An 18,612-nucleotide genomic window follows, 5' to 3' on the forward strand; every position below is an offset into this window, starting at 1 on the left:
CCCTGGGGCAGGGGTACATTCGGCCCTCCACTTCACCTGCCTCTTCAAGTTCAGTTTTTGCGAAGAAGAAGAATGGAGGTCTGCGCCCATGTATTGACTATCGAGGCATCAACCAGATCACGGTGAGGTACATTTACCCACTACCTCTCATAGCCAGTGCGATTGAGTCAATGCACGGGGCGCACTTCTTCACAATATTGGATCTCAGGAGCACTTACAACCTAGTGCGTATCCAGGAGGGAGACGAGTGGAAGACTTTCAGTACCACCTCAGGGCACTATGAGTACCTCGTCATGCCATACGGGTTGATGAATGCTCCATCAGTCTTCCAGGCCTTTGTAGACAAGATTTTCATGGACCTGCACGGGTAGGGTGTAGTGGTGCATATTGATGACATCCTGATATTCTCCGCTACACGCGCCGAGCATGTGTCCCTGGTGTGCAGGGTGCTTGGTCGACAGTTGTAGCATGACCTGTACATTAAGGCTGAGAAATGTCTGTTCTTCCAACAGTCAGTCTCCTTCCTAGGGTACCGCATTTCCACTTCAGGGGTGGAGATGGAGAGTAACAGCATTTCAGCCGTGCGTAATTGGCCGACTCCCACCACGGCAAAGGAAGTGTAGCGGTTTCTAGGGTTTGCCAACTAATACCAGAGGATTATCTGGGGCTTTGGTCAGGTAGCGGCTCCCATTACCTCACTGCTGAAGGCGGGACCGGTGTGGTTGCAGTGGTCGGCTGAGGCGGACAAGTCCTGACAAGTTCTTCTTTCTGTCATCTCATCCCTTTGCTCTTTGCCCTACGTCCCTACAGACTGCAGAGGCCTTGTTTACCCACGTCTTCCGGCACTACGGGGTGCGTGAGGATATAGTGTCTGCTCAGGGTCCCCAGTTCACGTCGAGGGTCTGGAGGGCGTTCATGGAACGTCTGGGGGTCTCGGTTAGCATTAACTCAGGTTTTCACCCCGAGAGTAATGGGCAGGCGGAGAGAGTTAACCAGGATGTGGGTAGGTTTCTGAGGTCCTATTGCCAGGACCGGCCGGGGGAGTGGGCAGCGTTCGTGCCCTGGGCAGAGATGGCCCAGAACTCACTCCGCCACTCCTCCACTAACCTCTCCCCTTTCCAGTGTGTATTTGGGTATCAGCCGGTTCTGGCTCCTTGGCATCAGAGTCAGACCGAGGCTCCTGCGGTGGACGACTGGTTCCGGCGCGCGGAGGAAACATGGGACGCCACCCATGTTCACCTTTAGCGTGCCGTGCTGCGCCACAAAGTTGGCGCAGACCGTCACCACAGTGAGGCCCCGGTCTGGCTCTCGACCCGAAACCTGCCCCTCCGCCTGCCCTGACGGAAGCTTGGTCCGTGGTTTATGGGGCCATTTAAAGTCCTGAGGAGAGTAAACAAGGTTTGTTACAGGTTACAGCTTCCCCCCGATTACAGCATTAACCTCTCGTTCCATGTGTCTCTCCTCAGGCCGGTGGTGGCTGGCCCACTCCAGGAGTCTGAGGTGCAGGAGGTTACTCCACCCCCTCTGGACATCGAGGGGGCACCGGCATACTCCGTTCGTTCCATACTGGAATCGAGACGTCGGGCCAGGGGCCTTCAGTACCTCGTGGACTGGGAGGGGTATGGTCCGGATGAGAGATGCTGGGTTCCGGTGGAGGATGTGTTGGATCCTTCAATGCTGCGAGAGGTCCACCGCCTCCATCCGGATCGCCCTGCGCCTCGTCCTCCGGGCCCCGAGGCTGGTGTCGACGCGTAGCTGGAGCCGCGCTTCAAGAGGTGGGGTACTGTCACGACTTCGGCCAAAGTTGATGCCGCTCCTTGTTCGGGTGGTGTTCGGCGGTCGACATCACCGGTCTTCTAGCCATCGACGATCCATTTGTCATTTTCCATTTGTTTTGTCTCGTTTTTCCACACACCTGGTTTTCATTTCCCAATTACTGGGCATGTATGTAAGCCTCTGTTTCCCCCATGTCTTTGTGTGTGATTGTTATTTGTTCAGGTCGGTATGATCCGGCTGGTTTGTACTGGGTGCTGTTTATCACCCATGTTTTGTGGCAACCGTTCTTTTTGCACTTTGTAAATGGTTTACTTTGTGCTGTCGAGTAAAGTGCGTTGTTTCACTCATCTCTGCTCATCTCTGCTCTTCTGCGCCTGACTTTCTACACCATCTACACCCACCAGCCTGACAATAAGCCTAGGTAAAAGGCAATTATCTTACTTGTCTATTATTATAATGTTACATGCCTCATGCTTAACAATTATTTTACCATTTTGTCCAAGACAACATTTCTTTCCCCTTTCATTTAATGGCGTGACCCCATTGGACATTATGTCACACTGAATGACAATACACAACAGGCAGTCAAATTTTACTGTTTTAACATAGTGACACTTTCGGAAGTTTCTTACCACTGTAAAAATGCTTCTAAACATCAGTTCTGAACATCAGTCATGGATCATCATGAAATAATTTGAAGTGTACTTATTACAATTACAGGGACTCGAAAGTCCTGCATAGTTACTTTTCATCACTTCCTCACAAAATCGGGAGTGGATCATTTGCTTGCCTGCTGCCTTCCTTGGATGTGGTAGCCGTTTCTCAGGCTCCCTCTCCTGAATCGAACCCTGATTCCTTAGGCACAGGAACTACCATAAAAAGTTGATAGGTCAGACATTCGAATGAGACTACAGGGCCACAAAGGGTCACCAAAAGCGTCCAGGGCACCCGACAGCACTCCGTATGGGTTTTGGGTCTGATAAATGCACCTGTCCCCAAAGATCAGAACTTGTTTGCATATCTTAGCACTAGAATTTCCAGTAATCCAAGTAACATTGGAGTGATAAATGGAACAATAACTGATTTAATGAACCATTCACCGTTTAAATGTACCGGCCATGTGTAATTACTTAATCTTTGGGACAAGAATATCAACCACGTAGGGGGGTCTCCAAAAGAGGCACGGCTGATGGGGGCCCTCCCAGGGTGGATCACGTATGCCAAACTGGTAGGACAGACAGAGGGACCAATGTGATTGATGGTCTAATGCAGGGAGTGAGAACCAGGAATGGGAGCACCGCAGCCAGCTCCCAATATCTGCCTGCACCATCCCTAGGGCCAAGTAAATTAACAAGACCCTCCCCAGAGGACAGAGACAGACCCAGAGGTTGCTAGAGCAATGTTCACCTGCTAAAAGTGTGAAACCATGCATGGGAGAATGAATACATAAATATTGCATTCAAAATAACTTAAATTAATCAAAATTGCAACAGGATACAAAAAAGTCTAACGCGAATACGTCTTAAAAGGTAATTATAGAAGTTTATTAAAACTTCTTCGGAATCAGTGTCCCTTCCACGGGATGGTTGACCTAACGTAGTCTAATGCGGTTAGCATGAGGTTGTAAGTAACAAGAACATTTCCCAGGACATAAACATATCTGATATTGGCAGCAAGCTTAAATTCTTGTTAATCTAACGGCACTGTCCAATTTACAGTAGCTATTACAGTGAAATAATATCATCCTATTGTTTGAGGAGAGTGCACAATTAGGAATATAAAAATATAAAATATATAATATAAAAACGTTATTTTGTACCATCATCTTTGAAATGCACCAGCCCAGGTGTATATTTTGGCCACTTGATAGCAGTAGTGTATGTGCAAAGTTTTAGACGGATCCAATGAACCATTGTATTTCTGTTAAAAAAATTGTATCAAGACTGCCCAAATATGCCTCATTTGTTTATTAATAGGTTAATGGGATGTACCATATTCATATCACACCAAGGGAAAAAAGGCCCAGCCAATCAGAATGAGTTTTTGCCCACAAAAGTTCTTTATTACAGACAGAAATACTCCTCAGCACCCAGCATCCACCAACTCCCCCTCCCTCAGACAATCCTGCAGGTGAAGAAGCCAGATATGGAGGTCCTAGGCTTGCGTCGGTTGGATGTACTGCCAAATTCTCTAAAACAACATTGCAGTCAGCATACCAATTGCACGCTCTCTCAAAACTTTAGACATCTGTGTCATTGCACATTTTAGAGGGTACCTGTATAATGATCATGCAGTTTAATAAGTTTATTGATATGCCACACCTTTCAGGTGGATGGATTATCTTGGCAAAGCAAAAATGCTCACTAACAGAGATGTAAACAAATTTGTGCGCAACATTTTTGAGAAATAAGCTTTTTGTGCGTATGGAACATTTCTGGGATCTTTAAGTTCAACTCATGAAACATGGGACATGTTTCATTTCATATTCATCCATCTATCTATTTATCTATCGGATTCATAAAAATGGACAATGTACTCAGGCTGAAATATTTTATTTGTACCAAAACACAGTACAGAATTCATATATTTGTATTTACATAGTAAATGTGACATTTGAGTAGAAAAACATGTTAATATGTAATTAGAACCGATATAATGGCTCTTTTAATTAAAGATCAATTATGTCCTGAAATACTTCTGAGCTCTATAGTCAACACTCGAAATGTTAGAAGAGACAGACTAAAAACAAGTTATCCACCAGGCTGCAGCTATTGGCTGTCAAACACAAAATATCACAAATACATACACTACCGGTCAAAAGTTTTAGAACACCTACTCTTTATTTTTACTATTTTGTACATGGTAGAATAATAGTGAAGACATCAAAACTATGAAATAACATATATGGAATCATGTAGTAACCAAAAAAGTGTTAAACAAATCTAAATATATATTTATGATGTGGAAACTCCTTCAAGACTGTTGGAAAATAATTCCAGGTGAAGCTGGTTGAGAGAATGCCAAGAGTGTGCAAAGTTGTCATCAAGGCAAAGAGTGGCTATTTGAAGAATCTCAAATATAAAATATATTTTGATTTGTTTAACACTTTTTTGGTTACTACATGATTCCATACAGTATGTGCTATTTCATGGTTTAGATGTCTTCACTATTATTCTACAGTGTAGAAAATAGTCTAAATAAATAAAAACCCTTGAATGAGTAGGTGTTCTAAAACTTTAGACCGGTAGTGTATTTTACAGTAAAGCAGATATATCAGTGTCCTGCACTGACAAACTGCAGTCATCCAAAAAGTAACTTATCCTCATGGCTTAGATTCACATAATGCAGCACCAAGTTCACCCCATCCCTTTGCACTGACTGAGAGCACCATGGATGGAACATTATTGAATTAAGTATATTAATCTTAGAGAGAAATTAAATGTGACGAGATAATGTACTTGATGTCATACATATAAGACTGTGAGTAAGTGTTCATAACATTTGAGAACAAACGGTGTCCCTGATTGTCAGTGATTAACAGATTTAGCACCTTAATTGCAGTGCTTTAGACATATTTCCCTTTAAGAATAAAGCAAACATGTTTATGCTGCAACATCTCTGGAGTAAATTATACATCATAATATAGTTAAAAAGAACCTCCTGCAATTGGTTGGTACTGGACTGTAGATGGCACTGTGCTGTCAGTCCATGGTCTTGAACAATGCAACTTCTGACCATAGAACCGAACCCAGTAACAAATAAATACAAGTACATAGCTGCACATGAAGTCCAACCTCTGAGGAAACATTTGAATTTGTGTTTCCCTGAGAAGAAAAAAAGGATCTAGTCCGTTCAAAGTGTTAAGATCATGATTAAACAAAAACATATTTGAGGAAGAACACACGTTTTTTGGAACTCACTCAAGTAAAAGAAATAAAGTCTCTTTCTAAATAGTTTGTTTCTTCAACATTTGGAAGAAGATGAAGAAGCCTCTGTCGATGCAATGGTCTTGTTCCCCAAAAAATGCACAATATTACAATGTTGTATTTGAAGACCATCAGTACGAGAGCATAGTTGGACTAAACCTGGACTTGGGTTTGATCTTGAGACAGCGGCATCACTTAATACTGATTATTCATGCATTTAGGCAGCCAAAGAAGTCCATTCCAATATAGCGAGGATACCCCTGTAGTAAATTCATCTCCACAGGATCAAACTTCCAGTACTGCCTCCCTCGGATAAAGTGGGCATAGCCTGTCAATATAAAAAATAATCTATTAGCTCCTTACACTCGTGGGAATTGGCCTATAAGGACTGGGCTACATTTAAATGTTTCTTACAGAAAACATATGCATAACCATGGTAGCAATTAAAAGGGAACAGTTTGGAGATTATGGAAAAATGATTAGACGAAAGGTGAGGACACAACAGTTCACTTGACACAAGACTGAATCCAAACATTACCCTGATTTTGAATGATTTTCTGTGCATTTTACATTTACTGTACTATTCGCTGCATTTATTGCTAAAGAAATCTGAAAATATCCTGGATACATTCAGTAACATGCTAAGAATATTCCTGAAAATGTGGGGTAGGTGAAATATGAGACAAAAAAAATGATAAGGGTTTGAGTGAGAGGACGAATTGGTGTCTCCAAGTGGAGACAGTTCCCAAGTAATGTACTTTTATGACTCAAAGAAGAGTCTTCAACTTATTGTATCTCTCCTAGCTGTGCCGTTGAGGAACTAGTGCAAGCACACTTGTATTTGTTTTGTTTGGATCACAGCCCTGCATCCCCGCCTTTCCATAATTACTGTTGTTGTTTACGCAATACAAAAACGGTCCATTATAAATGACAATCTAGGTCAGGTGGGCATAATTTGAAAGTTGGTTCTATTGCCAACATCACTGGCTAAATTATCAAGTACAATCTTACAGTGTAAGTCTTTCACAGGGCAGTTCAGAGAAACAGATAGTAATTTTGGTGATCATAGAATGGAGTCATGAGTGCATTCAGATGAGTGGTCCACAGCTCATTTTCTACACAATAGAGAAACATAGAAACACATTCTGTTCTGAACAACTCAGGGTATGACGCCATGTCATCTTGTAACTGTACATCAAAAATAATGATGTTTGCACACTCGACATCGCAACTGCCACTTGTCAATATTCCGCCTAGTGGTTAGAGCGTTGGACTAGTAACCGGAAGGTTGCAAGTTCAAACCCCCGAGCTGACAAGGTACAAATCTGTCATTCTGCCCCTGAACAGGCAGTTAACCCACTGTTCCTATGCTGTCATTGAAAATAAGATTTTTTTCTTAACTGACTTGCCTTGTTAAATAAAGGTTAAAAAAAATAATAATTTAAAACTATTCCAAAATTCTAAATCTTGTTGCAAGCACGTAAGTTCAGAATTCCAACTGTATATTACATGAGTGTTATGATATGGAAATGTGAAGTGCACATTTGGACTCACAGGGGTTTGGCTTGCTTGTATAACATCCAAGTGGTATTTATTATAATCCTCAACGTCTCATCTTTCAAAATACACAGAGCACTAAAGTTGCACAATTAGCGGGAGGGATGGATGTCGCGCGGTGCTCAAGTTCAGAGCGGCTGTCGGTCAAAACCCATACAGCTCTGTGAAGCAGAGACCCTGGGCTCTGACATCATGTATAGCATGTTACAGTACAGGCACTGCGTTCCAATTAAGGTGCTTATCCTTAGCAGAATCTGCTATTTTCAACCCGTGTACGCACGGGTCTGAGTGAAAAGGACTACTCAATACAATCCAATAATTATTCCATCATGGAACATTTCAGTGTAGGACTCACCTCAAAACTGAAAGCTGAGTGGGTGATTCATTCATAAGATATATTACCGTGTTGGTCCTTGAAGGCTGCGTCTACATCACTGGGGATGCCGCTCCAGTCCTGCATGTTGCGAGGGTAGACAGAGTGGACGCGGTTCTCCTTGGGGCTGAACCTCCAGTAGCTGCCTGACTTGAATAAGTAGGTGTTGTAACTGCTGTCCTGGCCCCAGAGCAGGGCTGCCTGGATGTGGGAGACTGACAGGCCGAGCCTCCGCACAGGTTCTGGCCCTGTGATCTGTCTCTCTGCATCAAACACCCAGTAGCTTTGACCTTTGAGAGAGAGAGAGAGAGAGAACTTCATACAGTTGATGCCACTGCTGTGGCCCTGCAAAGATCTGGGCTTTCATAGTTTACATAACTATTGGCTATTCAACACTCTTGTCACTCTTGACATGCCCTACTTAAGTTTGCTGAATTTGGTCTTGGACGAACACTTTTCTGGGTAACCAAAAAAGGAATAACGCTATAATGCAGTCATTTTACTGCTTGTCTGCCTACATGGGGATTATCTATACTCATAAGACATGACTAACCACAGCACAGACAGTCACACACCTTGAAAGAACCAGATACTCCCTGATTGGTCTTCAAAGGCAGCATCAATGCTCTCTGGAATCCCCCTCCAATGGCGGGACGCCAGCGCGGGGTAGCCCGCCTCCAGCCGCCCCTCCCGAATGCGCCACACATAGCTTGATTTAAAGAAAAACAGCTCCCCGCGGATCATAGACACAGCATCAAAGTCTGTCTGGCAGACGTCAGGCTGGAGACAGAAAGAGGATCAATAGTGCATCTCCATACTGTCATATTATGTGTCTTCTTGTGTGGCTAGTATCTTAGTTGTATTTTATGTCTTATGTTATTATTATTTGCCTGTGTAGCACCTCAAAACATATGCATGGCAAGATGTATAACACTCACGATACTACTAATGATCTCATTGGTCTCTGTGGTGATTTGTGGCGGTGGTGATAGTGGAGATGGGGGCGGGATATGTGGACGATGGCCGTACAGGTATTGGATCCCCAGCTTGTCATCCTCGCTCAGCTCCAGGGGATAGGAGAAGCTGTAATAAGGGGACATCACTGCACCCGGTTCCCGGGAGTGCTGCAGGCCCAGAACATGCCCAAACTCATGAGCAGCCACTTGGAGGAGGTCTGTGCCTGCAGTGGAATCAGGGAGAGGGTCACACCTACGGGGATACACAGTACAACCACATAGCTGACAACTACTTCCTGACTGTACTAATTTTGCATAGAGCTCTATGTAAATCAACTCTTCATAATTCTTGCATGTTCCCTGCCAAGCAAACACTCACCCATGTAGTTGCCAAGGGTCCATGCTTCATCATAGTCAAAATGGATGTCGCCCTCCCTGTGGGTCTGGGGGAAGAAGGCATGGGCTAGAATGCCCCCAGGCCCGTCAAAGGGCAGGTTATCTCCATGCCAGTACCTACAGTAGAGCTCCATATCAGGAAAGGGACTTAGTAACTCAGTAACTTGAAATCGAACATTTGAATACACATACTGTACTGACATTTGAATACACTTACTGTACCACATTCATACCTGGTGAAGTCGATGACAATGTCAGCCTTTCCACTGCTGACCTCAGTGAAGGTGAGGGGTGTGACCTCACTCCACACTCTCAGTGCTTCCTGCAGGACACGCCGCACCTTGTCCTCACTCATCTGCCAGGGGAAGCGAACCACTCTGGGGAAGGAAGAGATATAGATATATACATCAGAGACTGTAAACTCCACACACCATCATCTGTAGAAACACATCATAGACCACCAGCCTTGTTACATATCTATAACCTCCCTCTCATCAGTCAATCACGTATAAATAAACATTTTTAAAAACTGCCCCGTCGCAGACATCGACGTCTTGCTCGCTTTGAGGATAATCAGTGCCACTGACACCGCCCGCTACCAAACTAGTGGGCTCTCCTTCTCCATGGCCAACGTGAGTAAAACATTTAAGCATGTTAACCCTCGCAAGGTTGCCGGCCCAGACGGCATCCCTAGCCGCGTCCTCAGAGCATGTGCCGACCAGATGACTGGTGTGTTTACGGACATATTCAATCAATCCCTATCCCAGTCTGTTGTCCCCATATGCTTCAAGATGGCCACCATTGTTCCTGTTCCCAAGAAAGCTAAGGTAATTGAACTAAATGACTATCGCCCCGTTGCACTCACTTCTGTCATCATGAAGTGCTTTCAGAGACAAGTCAAGGATCATATCCCATCCAACCTACCTGATACCCTAGACCCACTCCAATTTGCTTACCGCCCCAATAGGTCCACTGACGATGCATCACACTGCCCTAACCCATCTGGACAAGAGGAATATCTATGTACGAATGCTGTTAATTGACTACAGCTCAGCATTTAACACCATAGTACCCTCCAAAATCGTCATTAAGCTCGAGACCCTGGGTCTCAACCCTGCCCTGTGCAATTGGGTCCTGGACTTTCTGACTGGCCGCCCCCAGGTGGTGAAGGTGGGAAACAACATCTCCACCCCACTGATCCTCAACACTGGGGCCCCACAAGGTGCGTTCTCAGCCCTCTTCTGTACTCCCTGTTCACCCATGACTGCGTGGCCATGCACGCTTCAAACTCAATTATCAAGTTTGCAGACGACACTACAGTGGTATGCTTGATTACCAACAACGACGAGACGGCCTACAGGGAGGAGGTGAGGGCCCTCGGAGTGTGGTGTCAGGAAAATAACCTCTCACTCAACATCAACAAAACAAAGGAAATGTTTGTGCACTTCAGGAAACAGCAGAGGGAGAACCCCCCCATCCATATCGACGGGACAGTAGTGGAAAAGGTGGAAAGTTTTAAGTTCCTCGGTGTACACATCACGGAAAAACTGAAACGCAACAGCGCCTCTTCAACCTCAGGAGGCTGAAGAAGTTTGGCTTGTCATCTAAAACACTCACAAACTTTTACAGATGCACAATCGAGAGCATCCTGTCAGGCTGTATCACCACCTGGTACGGCAACTGCACCGCCCACAACCACAAGGCTCTCTAGAGGGTAGTGTGGTCTGCACAACGCATCACCGGGGGCAAGCTATCTGCCCTCCAGAACATCTACAACACCCGATGTCACAGGAAGGCCAAAAAGATGATCAAGGACAACAACCACCCGAGCCACTGCCTGTTCACTCCGCTGTCATCCAGAAGCACGGCCATCAGACTGTTAAACAGCCATCACTAACATAGAGAGGCTGCTGCCAACATACAGACTCAAATCTCTGGCCACTTAAATAAATGGACTTAATAAAGGTATCACTCGTCACTTTAAATAACACCACTTTAATCATGTTTACATACCCTACATTAAACATCTCATAGAGTATACTGTATTCTTTACCATTTACTACATCTTGCCTATGCCGCACGGCATTCGCTCATCCATATGTTTATATGTACATATTCTTATTCATCCCTTTAAATTTGTCTGTATAATGTAGTTGTTGTGAATTTGTTAAGATTACTTGTTAGATATTACTGCATGGTAGGAACTAGAAGCACAAGCATTTCGCTACACTCGCATTAACATCTGCTAACCACGTGTATGTGACCAATACAATTTGATTTAATTTGATATCTAACCATCAAATCAACAGAGAGGTGTGCTGTTACATAGACCTGCAGCCTCTGTAAGATAATTGTGTATAACAGTCCTCTTCCTTCACCTTTACATGAGCTGTCTCAGGTAAAACCACCCAGGATGACTATTACATTAAAACAAAGAAACTCTTTAGAGAGCTTATGTCAACAATTACAATTAAATTAGGGAATCATCTAAGAAGTTTATTCATATCAAATGCATGCCTAAGTGGACTATCCAAACTAAATCCCTTGGCAAACCCAGTGATTCCACTGTCCTAAGTATGAGGGCTCCCAATGTAACACTGCCATGACACAGGCGAGCCCTACTCCTATCCCTGGGCACATTGAGACAACTGTATTGCTCAACTCCAGCAGTCTCATTTGCCCATCATGGCTTGCCCTCTACTCCTCTCTCCGAGTGGCTCTTTAGATACCATGCATTATGATAAAGAACAGCCACAATGAGAGGAACCAAATGACACAGACAGAGAGACAGCCGACAGAGGGCCCAGCCCAGACACTCCATGCCGTGAGTCTCCGGAGGAGGCAAAGAAATAACATCATAGGTTCATCCTTTTCAGAGACACACTTTGTTTTTGAGGCAAACGTGATGAGAGTGCACCTCCTGCTTGCCTTGTTGAGTTAGAATATAAGAGCTATGACCAAAACAGGGGACTTAAAAAATAAACAAATGATGGATAGAGTAACACTGGATTCTGGGCATACTGTACCTTTATAACCAGTTGTACTGGCAACTATCCACCAAGACATGTCATATATAAAATTATATTTCCTTGGTTGGGTCCACGTCCATCTCTAAATGCATACGCACCGTTCAACAGTGTGGTTATACTATGATAATAATAATATCTCCTTACTTGTAGGTGAGGTCAGTCTTCTCCAAGCGCCCCCCGAACAGGACAAATCGTTTCTGCCTGTGTTTCCCCCTGTAGAGGACATCTTTCAGCATGGGGTAGTCAGGGACGCCACAGCGGGGGCGGTTAGACACCTCAGTGCTGTTAGTTACCAGGGCTGCTCTTATAGGGTCTCCTCTGGTCAAGGCTGTGTCTTTGAGTGTGTCCTGAGGATGGGCTCTTCCTCTCTTCTTCAGGTTGTGGAGATCAGACCTCTGGAGCCATCCCTTTGAAAAAGCAGGAACATGAGCAACATTTATTAGAAATGTTTTTTTTTTTGGTAGAAATATGTATCCAAATGCATGACTTTTTATTATAATCCATGCATACATTGACATTGGAGCGGCAGGTAGCCAAGTGGTTAGAGCGTTGGACTAGTAACCGAAAGGTTGCAAGATTGAATCCCCGAGCTGACAAGGTAAAAATCTGTCATTCTGCCCATGAACAAGGCAGTTAACCCACTGTTCCTAGGCCGTCATTGAAAATAAGAATTTGTTCATAACTGACTTGCCTAGTTAAATAACGGTAAAATATCAAATAAAAACATTGCCTAAACATGATTGCCTGTAAATGTTTCTGAAGGTGGGAGTATGAGAGGTCAAAAACAACTGAAAATCTTGTGGGCTTGAAGCTTACTGTACTGTCAGTTATCATTACACATAGGAACTAGTACAGTAAATATCCTCCTGCAGAACCCAGAGGAAATGGCTCTGCTCATTAACTCATACCTCGAGCGTAAATGACAAAAAGGAGGAATTCTGTCAGGCACAGCGTCTCCATGACTTTTTAAAGTTGTACAATTGCAGGCCGTTTACAGCTCCTGCAGCATTGCAATTCGGGAGCCATTGTGGTGTATTCAGGATCAAAAAAAGGGTTTACAGTACATTTCCTCTGACACTGCTACTGTAAAACACATTCAATTCCCTAATACACTAAGAACATGAGATGGGAGTATACTGCAGTGTCTTCTAAATGAAGAACAGATACCAGATAATCATTCTGTCATTGGGTTAAGATACCATGTTGCTGAAATGACCACCCTCCCTCTGGTAGCTAACTTCTGCTCTGTAAGGCAATAGTGTTGTGGAGTTGTGAGGTGACCGATAGCTGCAAAAATGTGTTGTGCATTTTTGTGGTGGAAAATGTGGCACCGGTGTAGATTGATGTACCCTGAAAACATTTAGATATGGAGCCACCACAGATTTGGCCACTGTGGGCATGGAAAGATTTTTCAAAATGGGCACCAACAGTAAAACCTTTTGTGAATTCAGAAGGACTGTTTCAAGATAAAGGCTCCATATTTGGCACAGGGGTAGATTTATGAACACTGAATACATTTAGCTATGGATCCATCCCAGATTTGGCCCCTGGAGGGCATGGCAGCCATTTTACAAAATGGATACAGTCAGTAATACAATGTTAGAGTTTGGAGGACTTTATTTGAGATAAACACACCAAGTTTGACACAGACGTATATTCATGTACCCTGAAACAATTTAAAAACTAAGCCCGCACAGATTTTACCTCTGGGGGTCGTAGCAGTCAACTTATGAAATGGATGCAGATGGGACCACAATTTACATTTCAGAAGGCCTATTTTGAGATTTACACACCAAATTTGGGACAGAGGTAGATTGAGGTATGCTGAAAAGATTAAGATATGGAGCCACAATCATTTTACTAAAAGGCTGCAGACTGTGCCACTATTTTACAAACCTTTAATCTACAAAAGGTAATTGCATATACTAAGTCCTATTTCTGGGCTTTACTTCTTGCTCTGGATATCCTCAAAACCAAAATGTTTAACAGTCACACACAGCATATTACAACGAGTACAGAAGGAAACACAGCAATCATGTAGGTCTTTTTTTTTTTAATTAGTGTAGCGGAGATGAGGTAGAATGCGTGAGGTACTGAATTCAGCTTAAAATCACCCTAGGCCAAGCACAGAATATTTCTTTTGGTTCTGACATTTGGTTCTGGAGGTGGAGACTGGGGTTCACATCCTACCAGGTACATAAGCATGTAAACAAATGTCTACTAAAGCTACTTTGCGATGCCCATATCAGAAGCAAATTCAGATGGCTGCCTTGGCCCCTTTGGGCCAAATCTGTTGTGGCTCCATATATATATCTTGTCAGGGTACATAAATCTACCTCTGTGCCAAATTTGGTGTGTTTACAAAATAAATTGTTTAGAATAGTAACATTGTATTACCAACAGTGGACATTTTGTAAGATGGCCACCACAGCCCACAGGGGACAAATCTGTGGTGGCTCCATATCTTAATCTTTTCAGGCTACACAAATCTACCTCTGTGTCAAATGCGGTGTGCTTGCCTCAATATAGTCCTTCTGAATATTGAAATAGTATTACCCTATGCGGCCATTTAGAAAAATGGCTGCCACTCCCCCCAATGGGCCAAATCTGGGGTGGCTTCATATCTAAATATTTTCAGGGTCTATAAATCTACCTATGTGCAAAATGTTGTGCTTTTATCACAAAATGTGCATAGCTGCCCCACTATAACGGGAACAATGCCCAGCAGGATTTGTGGAATGTGCTCTAGACCTCAAAACGAGAGGGCCTTACCCTGAGTTATGTGCCCCTAAACAAGGGGAGGAACACTATGCAGAACTCTCAGTCTTTCACCTGCATTTCACTTTGTAGAGTTTGCAAACTGGAATTCAACTCAATATATGGATGTTAGGGTTGCATGCGAAAGGAAGTACGTTGTAAATCATGGCTAACAGGCAGTAGACGTGTGCACTCAACATGTTTCAAAGAGAGAAATGAGAAGAGAAATGAGTGTTGTTGACAAGTTATCCCCCCTCATCAATCAAATGAACCAGTCTAGCCACTGAGGTGAGAGAAAGCGCAGCTCCTCCCCTCAGATTCCCAACAGGGTAAAGGTAAAAGTTAACTTCCATGGTGTCACTGGTTGAACCGGAAACTTTGCCTTTATTTACATTTATAGCATGTTTTGTATATGGTGTTCTGTGTGTATACCCATTGAGCGTACAGGCTGGACACATATGTAATTATGTACATATGTAGTGTATACCCAGTACACAGTGGTGTTGTGCTTTCACTGCTTTGGCTGCCACTCAGTCAGTCCATCATCTTCTGTTCTGCTGACTATGCAAATAGCCCATTTTTGAAGTAGTACACCCCGAAAGTGGGTGATTCAGGCTTTTTTATCATTGTGTATGTGAACCAACGTGTTTTAGGAGGGGGATTCATTACATGTATGGACACGTCTAGCTTCTGGTAACAGTGATGACAAGATCTCTGAGCCAATGCAGTGGAGGGGATCTGGCAGAGTGGTATTCAAAAAGTACAACTCAACATGTCTGTACAAGGCGCCTCTGAAAAGTTTCTCTATCTATACTAAAGCCCTGACATTATAACATGTGGACATTCTGTCAGATCTCACTATGTCTTGTAAGAACTTAGGAGGATACTAAAACCCGTTCCTATTAGAACAATACTAGAGGGTATTTTCTGCAAACTGAGAAACTTGGTAAGCATTCTGGAGTGAATCTAGTTATGAAGATAGAGGCTGGTCTTCTTGAGTGAATGTTTACATGCGAAATCAGATGTGGTCTGGATTTGGAGAGTTCATATATACAGCTGAGCAAATAAAGACAAATTATTTCACTATAACAGGAAAGAGGGTTAAACCCATGAGGTGAGAGATCGATGCACCACTATCAACACATGCCTTGGTATCTGCCTCCTTATCCTCCTTAATCCAATACATCAGCCCCAATCAGTAACACCAGGCAATGGAAGATATATTACAAATTCCCTGGGTACTTACTGTGCTCGCTTATCTTTCCTGGCAAACAAACTTCCTCGTGCTGAGCTGAGAATCAAAGGGAATGATGCGACTCTCACCTTGCATGAACTGATCGTATTCATTTTCTCATTTTTTTATGGTCCTCAGGAACCCTCCTCTGTTTTGCAGATGCTTTACAGAAACCAATCACCTTTCAAGAGGGAGGGCTTTTCAAAGCGTTCTAACTTGGCATTTCATTGGAGCCTTCCAGTGATGTGGATCTGCTGTAGCCTAATTCAACAGGTGGATGCTATTTAACTGAGGCTAGTAATCTCTCTGGTCTCACAGTGTCTAGCAGTCAATTTGGCCAGAGGACAGAACTAATGGCGCAAAACAAGAAGAAAAATCAAGGGACGTGGGTTTTATTCACAAAGAGATATCCAAACAGTGAGCCCATCGTGTTCCCTTCCCTCCATTTTCCCTGAGAGAGCAAGCAGGCACTGTGTTTCCTGACCCAGATGCCACATACAGAGAAACGTGTCTGTGCTTGTATAATCACCCACTCTTTTGTCAACAATGTGAAACAAATTGACAAGACTACATATTTTCAGTTCAGTTACCAACTAGACATCAACTTAATTTCATTGAAATGATGTGGAAACAACGCTGATCCAAACAGTGTGTGCCCAGTGGGATAACATTGAATTACTATTTGTTTGTGTTGCCATCGCAGGTGCAAGTCATTTCAGTAAAAGGAAGAGAGTAGAAACTAAACGTACAACTTTTCCTCCATTCCATTGAGGAGACGTTTACCATACTTCGTCCTTTATACAGTAGGTTTACAGTAGGCTACCTCAAACATTCTCAAATTGATGTCACATTTATTTTTTCAGTTTTCATCTTAAAGTACCTGATAATCTCTGTAATTGAGGCAGTAGGCTAATATTGCAAGTTATCAGCAATATCTCTTTATCCTCTCATTCATGGGGTTGTTGACTAAATGTATTTATAGCCCAGTTATTATAATTTCCTGCCTTGCAGAGACAAGAACTCAATTACATTCTCTATTGATTACATGCCCAGGACTTTCAGTTGTGCCATGGTAGCCAAGGTTGAAAATAAAATCCTTCTTAATGTCAGTGTCAATGTTGTGGCAGCGGCTTTGTGGAATTTCTAAATGAAACATTTCTTAGACTTAGTCCCATCCTGGGATGGTTATGTATTCGACTGAGACATCTTTTTGTTTAGGATTAATGATCCAGTGTTTAAATCTTACGTTGTGATTTACTCCTGTCATGTATTGGTCATCATTGAAAGATATGACACTTTGTCCACTGGGCAGGCGCATCATTTTAGCACTAAGTATTGACATAGATCCCTTCTAATAATATTGAACATAACATCTACATTATTTGTTTGCCCGATTGGTTTTAAACATTTAGCAGGTTGGTATCTGTCAACCAGGGTTCAGCACAATCATAACTGCAAGCAAACTGTAGTGTAGGTTTCGCACACTGATCATTCGGGAAGAAAAAAAGAAGGAAAAAAATATTTTCCACCACTGCAGTGAAAATCTGAACTGGAAAACTGGGAATGACAACTAAGCAAACTGTTCTGCACTCTCATGTGTGCATGATTTGAAATAGCAGGTGATTTTGAAATGCACGGATAGTGGTTAACTTGCAATACCCATGAAACTTCCAGTAATTACTATAAAGTTAATTTTGACTGTTGAGAGATATTATCAAACAAAGAAAATGTATAAAACTCAAGTATACTGCACTCACCGGCGCCGCTTGGTCCCTGCTTCCTTCTGGCACTGGCGAACAATGCATGCTTCGGAGGCACTGCAGCGTAAAGACGCAGGGTAGAAGGATAGAAGTCAGCATCATCATCATGTTCTTCTTCTGGACCCGTGGACGCAGAGTGCACCGGCAGTAATCTTCTCTGCTCTCTCTAATGCCAAAGAGTGACTGCGCAGCGTCTTGGGGACTCTTATATAGGTTCTGATTCTTTGTTCTCTTACTTCAAATACAAATGTTATAGCCTCGAGTGATACCACCCGCTACCACGTGACATTTAACCCATTTTGTGCTGCGCTAACATTGATTCAAAACATATGATCTACCTGCAATAACCAGAATAGGAAACGAATGCATTTTGTCTTTTGGAAAAACAACATATGTGAAACTCAAATGTAATTTATTCTTCAACAATAAATATTTTAAAAATGCTATTGAAGTTTGTTATTTATATTTGATTCGATAGTCATTGGCCAAGGTTTAGCTGTTCGCGCAGGCACATATAGGCTACACCCATTTCGTTTGCAGCAAGCTGTGTAATTGTTTCCATATAACATATAACTATTTGTGTTTTTGATGTGAAAATAATGCGTCACAACAACCCTCTTTCCCCAAACGTTGCCCTAGGACTGGTGCCCATCTCCAAGTGGGTACCAGTCCCACCAGCCACAAAAAAAGCTGCAACACCCGCAGCAAGGCATTCCCTGAAACTCCATTTAAGTTAATTTCAGTAATTGTGGGCATTAAATAACAGGATTGAGGAATTGAACATTGCCAGTCTATTTAATTACTGACAGACGTTACGTTAGATACAGGGAAAATGCCATCATAAATCC

At 43.1% G+C, this 18,612-nt stretch overlaps 1 protein-coding gene across 3 annotated transcripts; it reads right to left on the bottom strand.

The window, feature by feature from the left end:
• Positions 1 to 4,312: 4,312 nt before the first annotated feature.
• Positions 4,313 to 18,054, bottom strand: LOC118358207 (stromelysin-3). Of its 3 annotated transcripts, none has more exons than XM_035735762.2 (8): positions 17,762 to 18,054; positions 12,158 to 12,420; positions 9,218 to 9,361; positions 8,968 to 9,101; positions 8,571 to 8,812; positions 8,208 to 8,412; positions 7,662 to 7,922; positions 4,313 to 6,030 (listed from the first exon to the last, which is right to left on the bottom strand). In XM_035735762.2, exons 1-8 carry the CDS (start codon positions 17,870 to 17,872, stop codon positions 5,912 to 5,914), a joined length of 1,479 nt encoding a protein of 492 aa, XP_035591655.1. In that variant the 5' UTR covers positions 17,873 to 18,054; the 3' UTR covers positions 4,313 to 5,911. The 3 variants fall into 3 exon arrangements, with proteins under 3 accessions (XP_035591655.1, XP_035591656.1, XP_035591657.1); XM_035735763.2 differs by lacking the exon at positions 17,762 to 18,054 and adding an exon at positions 16,094 to 16,452; XM_035735764.2 differs by lacking the exon at positions 17,762 to 18,054 and adding an exon at positions 16,017 to 16,144.
• Between the last annotated feature and the right edge of the window lie 558 nt (positions 18,055 to 18,612).

The sequence above is a fragment of the Oncorhynchus keta genome, chromosome 25 (genome assembly GCF_023373465.1).
Source record: "Oncorhynchus keta strain PuntledgeMale-10-30-2019 chromosome 25, Oket_V2, whole genome shotgun sequence".
Lineage (NCBI taxonomy): Eukaryota > Metazoa > Chordata > Actinopteri > Salmoniformes > Salmonidae > Oncorhynchus > Oncorhynchus keta.

What these genes read in the sequence shown, in the direction of transcription:
- LOC118358207 (XM_035735762.2), bottom strand. Translation starts at nt 17,872, where the DNA reads ATGATGATGATGCTGACTTCTATCCTTCTACCCTGCGTCTTTACGCTG. An exon ending in GACCCTTGGCAACTACATGG is followed by an intron (nt 8,813 to 8,967) that starts GTGAGTGTTTGC and finishes ATTCCACTGCAG; the next exon opens with GCACAGACCTCCTCCAAGTG. An exon ending in GAGTATCTGGTTCTTTCAAG is followed by an intron (nt 7,923 to 8,207) that starts GTGTGTGACTGT and finishes TCTCTCTCAAAG; the next exon opens with GTCAAAGCTACTGGGTGTTT.